General features: G+C 31.6%; 1 protein-coding gene across 1 annotated transcript; it reads right to left on the bottom strand.

Moving 5' to 3' along the window:
* Nucleotides 1-2540: 2540 nt before the first annotated feature.
* On the bottom strand, nucleotides 2541-5733 carry LOC132611133 (S-adenosyl-L-methionine:benzoic acid/salicylic acid carboxyl methyltransferase 2-like). The gene is made up of 4 exons (XM_060325536.1): nucleotides 5592-5733; nucleotides 4761-5165; nucleotides 3846-4100; nucleotides 2541-3091 (listed from the first exon to the last, which is right to left on the bottom strand). Exons 1-4 carry the CDS (start codon nucleotides 5664-5666, stop codon nucleotides 2753-2755), a joined length of 1074 nt encoding a protein of 357 aa, XP_060181519.1. The 5' UTR covers nucleotides 5667-5733; the 3' UTR covers nucleotides 2541-2752.
* Between the last annotated feature and the right edge of the window lie 4252 nt (nucleotides 5734-9985).

The raw sequence follows: 9985 nt of genomic DNA, 5'->3' as shown, positions 1-9985 counted from the left end.
TGGCCATGCAGTTAGGGGTGTCAATGGGACGGTTCGATAGGTTATTTTTAAAAAATTATACCATCCCAAATTTTCGGTTATTTTATTTTGTATAACCAAAATTAGACTTTTCAAAATCGTCTCATTATCTCGGTTTTTCTTTGATATCGGTACAGTTCGGTTAATTTTCGGTTATTTTAATTTTAAAGTGTCACCTAAAAATACACCATTATTAAAATGTAACGACGCAGACCTCCACAAACCTATTTGTAGCACACCATCAAATAAAACTTCTGTATATTTCTTTTGAAATATTTAATGTAAAAGCTATTAAAAAACTACACAAAATATTTAAACTGAAATGTGTTATATCAAGTAGCAAGACAACAACGATAGCATCATCACGACGTGAATCCCTCACTAATTGACCAAGAAGAAGAGTAACTTGTCAAAGACAACAATGTTGATCAATTGAGCCAAAACAAACATCATCTTATAGGCCACTGAAATCATAAGTTGAATTTGATACATGTATGTCCAGTGGCCAAAACTTTTTTATCTTTGAAACATAACTTATAAAATATATATTATATATATTCAATTTAACGTATTTTTAATATATAAAATATATTTCATACATGTAAAGTTATTCGGTTCGATTCGGGACAGTTTTAAGCTTAAATAAAAAACCACAGTTTTATTGACAAAACACTATAAATCGGTTCGATATGATTAGGTTCGGTCAGTTTTTCATATTTTTTTGACACCCCTACTTATGGGAGAGTGTTGCCTTCAGGCATGACAAAACTCTACCTTAAGACAACGTATACCTGAAGGCAAAACAATACCTTAAGGTATAGGTCTGCATTACAACAATTTTTGGTGCTCGGGAGCCAATTAAAGTATCGTCATTTGCAGTTCACTTGAATTTAGTAATTTTATGTGTACATATATATATTAAGGAATTCACTATAAATGTTTATAAATATTTGATTATAAACTCACTTATTATATGTTAAGTTAAACCATTGTAAAATTCAGAAATTTAAAATCTAAAGAAATACACACATAAAGAAGTCAATAGAATTCAGGATTTAATATATATTATATATATCTAAATATTATTTTAACTTTATATATATAATATAATATTTTTAAAAAGAAAATTCGGATGAACCCCATACGTCCCCTAGCTCCGCCCCTAGCCGTGTGCATAAATTAACAACCTCGGATTTTGGAACCTATATCCATGTCTACTAAAGCTTATTTATGCAAGCTAACCGAATTATAAGCGCATAGAAATTGACAACTTTTCTGTAAGTTAAATTAGCCAAGTTTCTCAATCTAATAAAAACAATGCAACAATTAGGGGTGTACAAAATAAATCGATAAATCGCACTAAATCGATAAACGGAATCAAACTAAGAAAAAAAAAATTCAACTAGTAGTTCGGTTTGACTTAGTTTGGTGTTGAAAAAAAATCGACCATAATTGGTTAGGCTTGGTTTTAACTAAAAAAAGTCCAACCGAACCAAACCAACCCGACATTATATGTATTTAATTTTTAAAATATTTTATAATAAAAATATTTATTTATAATCTAATTTATAAATATTTCTTCAAATTTTTCGTAGTTTTTTTTTTTTTTATCTATTATCATATTATTCAAGTTTGAATTTAGAATTTTAAATTTCAATAAGTTTTATATCCTATGGATGTTAGTAACTCAAATAAGGTCCAAACCAAAACCAACTCAACACTAATGCTCACAAAAGAAATTCAATTTACCACTAGGAATGACAATAATGTTAGATATTTATTTTTTAGTTTTGCATAATTGATTTAGAGAGTGAAAATACATAACTTCAGTTTTTTTCTTTGTCATATAATTAATACTTATTAGCCGTACGTATTTTAGCATAACTTAGTATTTTTAGATTATGGTCATTTTATTAGCTTTTGTTGAATATTTTAATACAATGTCATCACTCTTCTCACATTTTGTGTTATTTTCTTAAGAAACACCTTAATTATATAGTTGAATCTTACTAGAACTAAAGAAATATTTGAAGAAAAACTTATATGTTTTGTATCAAGACTATTCCGGAAAAAACCCCGAGAAAACCGAATAACAAAACCCAAATTTTATTGGTTTGATTTGGTGTATAAATTTAAAAACCCTACGCAATTGGTTTGATTTGGTGTTTAAAAAATCCGAACCAACCCGGTCCATGTACACCCCTAGCAACAATCAACACTTTTCCATGGACTAACAAAGACCAGATATTTTGTTTGGTACAAAACCTTTCCGAGAAATACTCCTTCCCTTCACTTTTACTTGTTCAGTATTCTAAAAATAGATTTTCACTTTTACTTATCACTTTTAGCATATCAAGAGAAGACAATTTATTTTTTCCTATTTTACCCATAGTATTAGTTACTCACTTCAAATCATTTTTCAAATCCAATAAAAATATGCATCATTTAATATGGGTACATTGATAAATTATGTACTTTATTTATTATTTCTTAAATAACGTGAAAAATTTAAAATGAACAAGTAAAAGTAAATGGAGAGAGTACATCTTAAATCACTCATAGTACACAAGACAATGACTACATAAATTAGCACCTCAATCACATATGAAGTGCCAAAAAAATAAAAAGAAGAAGTAAATTGGTGGCCATGCATCACGCAGCGTGAATTTGAAATAAAAGTGACATTATGAATTCACTGAACTTGCTCTAGATTCGCCTTTGACAATAAATGCTGTCAATTTGTTTTGGTCAAGGAGACGGTGACATTTATAAACTCGGTTTTCTCTTTGGCCATGGAGTCAGAAAGAATTTTTTCATATTTTTGGAACACTAAATCCATCAGTTTTGGACTAAATTGGCTCACAAGTAAAGGCTCAGCCACAGCTCTCATGCACCTTGACACATTGTAGGCACCATTACTCTCATTATTAGAGGCATTCCAATGGACTCTTGTAGATTCCAAACAATTAATGGTGAATGAACCTTCCTTCTCAACAACGTACTTCACTTCTGCTGATGATGGTGTATATTGAGGAATATTGAATGAATCCACTTTCTCTTCTTCTATCAACCCCTGCATTAATTCATATTAAATTTTAGGTTTTAACGCATTGCTATACATTATCATGATAGAACTGTACTATATATCCGTACTTATATATGGCAGATCATTATAACTTTATTTTTCAAGATATCATATCAGATTTGCTATGAGTGGTTGTATATTATTATAGGTCAACTTAATTTGATGCTGTAAAAACTTCATACACTATTACTCTGTCAGTGCACCGGAAACTTATAGTTTTACAGGGGCCAAAAAAGTGAAACTTAAGAGTTATATGCAACTACTATATTATTCATCTTTTAAGGTTCTTGCAAAGAAAAATTTAATGAACTTAAGTATAAGAGCTTTTGTCTAAATTATCATTTATCTCTCCTTAAATATTTCACCTAATTAACAGTACTACAGGTACAAGTACAGCAACTGTACGCAGGCTTAGATTTGTGTTTTTTTTTTTTTTTTTTGCCAAAACGAATAGAAGTTAGGAGGGGAGGGATTAAGTACTTTTTTTTTTTTTTTTGGTTTGTGCCTTTTTTCTTCGTTCTTTTAATTAATTGAATATATAGAGATGAATATGAGCTACTATATATTAAGATTACCTACTCTTAGCTTACTCAAATTTTGTCAGGACATAGATAGACTACCAATTATTCTTCTAAGAAGAAAAAGATGTATACTTGGTAAATATTGCAAGTTGAGGTAAAAATATATTTAACATAACTAACCAAAGTTAATTAACTTATTATGTGTGAGACAAAAAGTTTACCTCAACAACCAATTCATTAAGGGCCATGGATAGAAGGGCCCAAATATAGCAACATTCTTTGCTAGAAGGATCTTCACTTTCTCTTCCTAAAAAGGTTAAAACCATTTTACCACCTTTCATCAATTCCTCCGAACGGTAATTGAGAAATTTTGAAAAATCTTTTTCATATTGCTTGTAATATGCTTTTATAACACTTGGTGGACTTGTATTTGCCATGTAAATGTTTCCTTTGTTCTTCTCAGTTAGATCAGGAACCTGATAAATAAAAGACAAAAACAGAAAAAAGATATATATCCTTAAGTGTTAATCTCAGTATTTAGTAAAAAGAGATTGCAACCTCTTTTCCAAGTTTTTTTGTTCTTTGGTTTTGCATGGCATATGGGATTATTACGTCATGCAATTGTTATGTTATTAAGTATTAATCTGTAAGATGATTTTATTCAAAACTATAACTTACATAGTAAAAAAATCTTATTTTATCAAGTCTTATAAGATATTAATATGTAACTTTTCATAAAAATGTGATTATAATTTTAAAAATAAGAAATATAACTTATTAGTTACTCTTATAACTGGCGAAAATAATGTGACAGTGTAATTTTATTTTAAAATTTCGATATATACAAGTTAAACCATCCTATTATCCCACGGACCAGTCAACGATTGGCAACTTTTGAAAAAGTATTCTTAAAAACTTCTGTGACTGTCAGAAGAATTTTAAAGTATGTTAGTGTGAGTGTCAGCAAGAACTTTTCTTTGAAAAAATAAAAAATAAGAAAAAAAGCTTCTTGAGAAAACTTAAACAAACACAAGTTTTCAAAAGAAAAGAAAAAAACTCTTTTTGTTCTTTAATTAGGTAATTAACTTGTATAATAGCTCAATTAGTTAGTAATGGAATGTAGAAAATCAGCATACTTGAGATAGCCACATGAGACTGTAACTGGAGTGAACAAAATGCAAACTCTTTGAAGGAAAAAGTCTAGTATAAAATGAACCAGCTACTCCACTAAAAAAACATGGACCAAATCCTTCTCCAACTTGCTTTCTCAAATCTTCTTGAAATTCCCCCAGTGACTGGAAAATTGTGTTAAAATCATTGCCAGGAAGATCATTGAAGTGAAAATAAAACTCTGGTAATTGTAGATTGTGTTTTTCTCGTTCTTTTTTGACGATTTTAACAAGATCTGATACCACCAAAAAAGTGTTTGCTCCAGAGGAACAACCCAAATCTGCAATGCATAAGGCTTCCGGGAAGAGACTACAATAGAGATCACTTATGGCTTGCTCCAGTATTGGCTTTGTCATGAGAATCACCTTTCTCTGTTCATAAAAAAGAATCAGAAAGAAGGTTAATTCCAAAATATTATAAGGACCTATGAATTAAAATTCAGAGTTTAATAACTTACGTACATTAACATGTGCATGTATGATTATTTTATACTATTAGATCACCAAAAAGATAATTAAAAGTAATGTTGCTCAAATTCTTAAAGAATATTGTCGGTGTATGTCGGATCCTCCAAAAATCATATATTTTTTAAGGATCCGACACAAATCTATACAAACAATATTTTACGTCCGAGCAACATAGACTATGAGTAACTGCCCATGATAAGTAAGAATATAAGTTTTATAGTGATGATTCGCGGTGTAAACAAGATTTATGCTACTGAACGTGATTTTATATCTGAACGTATTAGTTACTAGTAATGATTCCATGCATTGATAATTCACGTTAATAATTACCTGAACCAAAGAATTGTTGGCATAGCTAATGTCTCCAATTCCTCCATTCATGTGAAGAACATCAACAACCTTCATTTTCTTTTTTTCTTGATTGATCTTTCTGTCTTTTTAAAAAAAAAAAAATTATAATGTGGGATATATATCACTCTTTGCTTGATATAGAGTCTAGACAATGTTCACCTATTTATAGGAGGATGCTACTGAAATTTGTCCAGTGAACTTCCAATATTGTCCCTGACAGAGATGGCTTTATGAAATAAGTGGGTCCAAAATTTTATTTTGAGTTTTGGACATGCAGAAGGCTTTAACTTATTTAAAAAGTTCTTATATATTTTTATTTGTATTTATTATTCTATGATATGCAAAGTTGTTAACTGTTTGTTTTACTCTTTTGATGTTGATTTTTCAGTTAACAATATACCAATTCATTTACTTTTTTCTTGATACATTATTGATCTCATGTAAAAATTAATTTTACTAATTTTAATTTTCCAAAAATTCTTTGATCAGTTAACCTACAACTCAGTCACTACATTTGGTCGAAAATATTTACTTCTAATTAATACTTTGTAATAAATAATATATAAATAGGAGTAATTTTGTGGGATGGGACCTACAGAGATATCCCACAAAATTATTTTATCCCACCTTTTATATGGGATAACTTGTCTCATCATTTATAGGATTACGTACTAAATATTCATTTATTAATTAATTAATGATAGCTTAATACATCAAAGTTTATTTGGAGGGTATATATGTGTTTCATTTTTTCCATCTATTTTCTTTCCAATTGGGGGCAATGGCCCGTGCTAGCACGTGTCTAATATTATGAAAATTGAAACTATTAATATATCTTTGTCAAAACAAAATATCACGATAAAAATATGCACAACCTAATATATATTTTATATATTTTCTAATATGTTAATTGAGTTTTTTGTCTTTCATTAATATTTTATGTAATTACTTAATGATTACCCTTTTCTATATATTAGAAAGGATGGTTTCAACATGTATACTTAATGATTACCCTTAAGATTAGAAGAAATTAACAAATCTCTCTTGATTAAAATGGACAAGTAAAAAAGAAAAACTTATTCTTTGTATAAGGGACAATTAAGAACAAAGAATAGGAATTTATGACATTTAGGGTGTGTTCGGTATGAAGGAAAATATTTTCCGGAAAATGTTTTCCAGTTTTCTCATATTCGTTTGGTCAAAATTTTTGAAAAACATTTTCTTTAGGAAAACAAGTTCCTTAAAAATGGGGAAAATGATTTCCCTAATAAAAGCAGGGAAAACAAGTCCACAATGCATTCCACCAACAACCCAACCACCAAACCCCAACCATTCCCACCCCCCAAAAAAATTAATTTTGTTTTGAAAACAAAGTTTTGATTTTTTTTTTGTTTTTTGCACCACCCACCCCCACCCCTACCCTCAACTACCAAACCCCAACCACTCCTACCACTCTACCCCACCGCACCCCCCAACCCCACTGCACCCCCACCTCACCCCCCAACCCCACTGCACCCCCACCTCACCCCCAACCCCAACTACCAAACCCCAACCATTTCCGCAACCATGCACCACCCCACCCCCCAACCATTCCCACAACCCATGCACCACTCCCCCCATGCCGCACCCTACCCCACCTCCCTCCCAGCCCATTTTTTTTTTAAATCTGTCATTTTTGTGCAGTCTAATTCCCATTTAGAGCTACAAGTCTCGCCACATAATGCTTACTACACATATTAAGCTTATTCTTGAAAACAAATTTGGTTTCTACACCATCATATCCCTCCTCCTCCCCTCCCACCCCCACCACCCCACCCCCTCCCACATAATTTTTTTTAAAAGTTTTCTTTTTTGATTCTCTACACCCACCCCCCGCACGCATCCCCTATCCCTCCTCCCACCCCCCGAATTTGCTACTTCCTATTTAATTTTACCTTTATTAAAAAAATTATACAAATTGAAAGTTTGCGTGGTTATTGGAGGGGGTGGTGTAAAAATCCGAAAAAATAACTTTTAAAACTTTTTTTAAGAATTTTTTTGGAGGGGGGGTGGTGGTGTCCCCGGGGGGGGGGGGGGGGATATGGTGGTTTAGACAATCCAGAAAAAAATTGGGGGTAGGGGGTGGGGGCTTGGTGTGGTATGGGGTGGCGGGGTTGGGGTGGAGTTGTGGGGCTTGAGTGGGTATTTTCCTGAAAATATTTTCTACCAACCAAATGAACATGAGAAAATAAGTAAGAAATTTACTTATTTTTCGCTACCCAAACGAACATGAGAAAATAAGTAGAAATTCACCTATTTTCCAAGAACACATTTTTCAGGAAAACATTTTCTTCCATACCGAACACACCCTTAATTACTTTTAGTATTTAATCATGATTATATAAAGCAAATTATAACCTGATTAAGTTACTTAAGTATATTAAATTTACCCAATTTGGTATAAACTTGGATGTAGATAGTAAGTATATATACCCTCTTCTTTTTTGTCATAGTATTTACCATTCCCTAAATTCAAATGGAAATATAAGGAGGAAATTATTTACCCTGCACCAGATTCAGATGGGATATATATGAAAAGGAAATTAAAGTAAATATGACATTATCACAGGTCTTACGTTAGTACTTTATCAATTTGAAAAGTTATGTGGGCGCATCTATATTCAATGACATTTCAAATGTGAAAGCTGATCTGCAAAATTGTTTCAAAGACTATATCACATTGACTTTAAGCATACATGTTGAAACCATGCTTAATATATAAAAGATGGTTTCAACATGTATATTTAATGATTACCCTTAAGATCAGAAGAAATTAATAAATCTCTCTGGATTAAAATAAATAAATAAAAAGAAAAACTTATTCTTTGTACAAGGGACAATTAAGAAGAAAGAAAAGGAATATATAACATTTAGTTACTTTTAGTATTTAATCACGATTACATAATACTCCCTCCGTTTCAATTTATGTGAACTCAGTTGATTGGATATGACATTTAAGAAAGAGTGAAAACTTTTGAAGCTTGTGGTTCAAAATAAGTCTTGAATATTTGTGTGGCTGTAAATCATTTCATAAAGTAAATTTGTTTCAAATTAGGAAAGAGGTCATTCAATTTGACACGAACTAAGAAAGAAATAGGTTCACATAAATTGAAACAGGGAGAGTATGAATTATAACCTCATTAAGTTACTTAACTCTATTAAATTTACCCAATTTGGTATAAACTTGGATGTAGATAATAAGTAAATACCCTCTCTTTTTTTCATAGTATTTACCCTTCCCCAAATTCAAATGAAACTATACGGAGGAAATTATTTACCCTTCACCAGATTCAAATGGGATTATATATGAAAAGGAAATTAAAGTAAATATGGCATTATCACAGGTCTTACGTTAGTTCTTATCAATTTGAAAAGTTACGTGGGCGCACCTACATTCAGTGACATTTCAAATGTGAAAGTTGATCTGCAAAATTGTTTCAAAGACTATATTACATTGACTTTAAGCATACATGTTGAAACCATGCTTTCTAATATATGGAAAAATTTGTCAAGGACGTTTTGGTCAATAAATTCATCACCGAAATTTTTGTCAAAAGGATCCATCACACACTTTAATTTTCTTAGTTAAAATTTTCATTGTCAGAACCTACGATGGAACACGCCATTTTTTTCTTCCTTTTCGGAATCTCAGAAAAACCCGCAGCTGCTATTTTTTGGGGCGCACTAGATAACTTGCTCACTATGCAATAACTTGCAAACCACACAGGAGATGTTAATTGCACCAGGCAAATCCGGTGCGACGAGCTCTGACTAAGAAGTCTAGTGGTGAGGGAAATCGTTCCTAGGTCTCCTGCGTGGAAAACCACTCAGTCAACCAACTTAGCCATTCCTTGCGGTAAACTCGCCATGTTAATAAACAAAAATTTAAGTTTTCATGTCTGTAACAAACTTGTGACAGATGGGTATCCATCACAAATTCTACTTAATTTTCCGTCCAAATTTATTTCTATATTCGTATTGAATTCTCAAACATATATTCAAAAATTATTTATGACTAAATTTAACAAACAATTGAAAAGTATGTGTATATGTACTTTCACCGGTTGTATTGAGTATTGACAACGTTAATAGCACCGACTCTTGATTAATATAAAACATTGATCTCAAGTAAACCTGTCAACCGGTTCCAACCGGAATCGGACCGGGAACCGGTTAGGAAACCGGCCGGTTCCGGTTCCAAAACCGGAACCTCCTAACCGGTTCCAAAACCGGAACCTCCTAACCGGTTCCGGTTAACCGGTTTTAAGGTCCAAACCGGAACCGGTCCGGTTTGGATTCGTTAAAATATTTTTTTTTTGTTTTTTGTATTATAT

The sequence above is a fragment of the Lycium barbarum genome, chromosome 9, assembly GCF_019175385.1.
Source record: "Lycium barbarum isolate Lr01 chromosome 9, ASM1917538v2, whole genome shotgun sequence".
Lineage (NCBI taxonomy): Eukaryota > Viridiplantae > Streptophyta > Magnoliopsida > Solanales > Solanaceae > Lycium > Lycium barbarum.
Note: the sequence above shows the minus strand (reverse complement) of the source record. Positions and strands in the feature narration are given on the sequence as shown.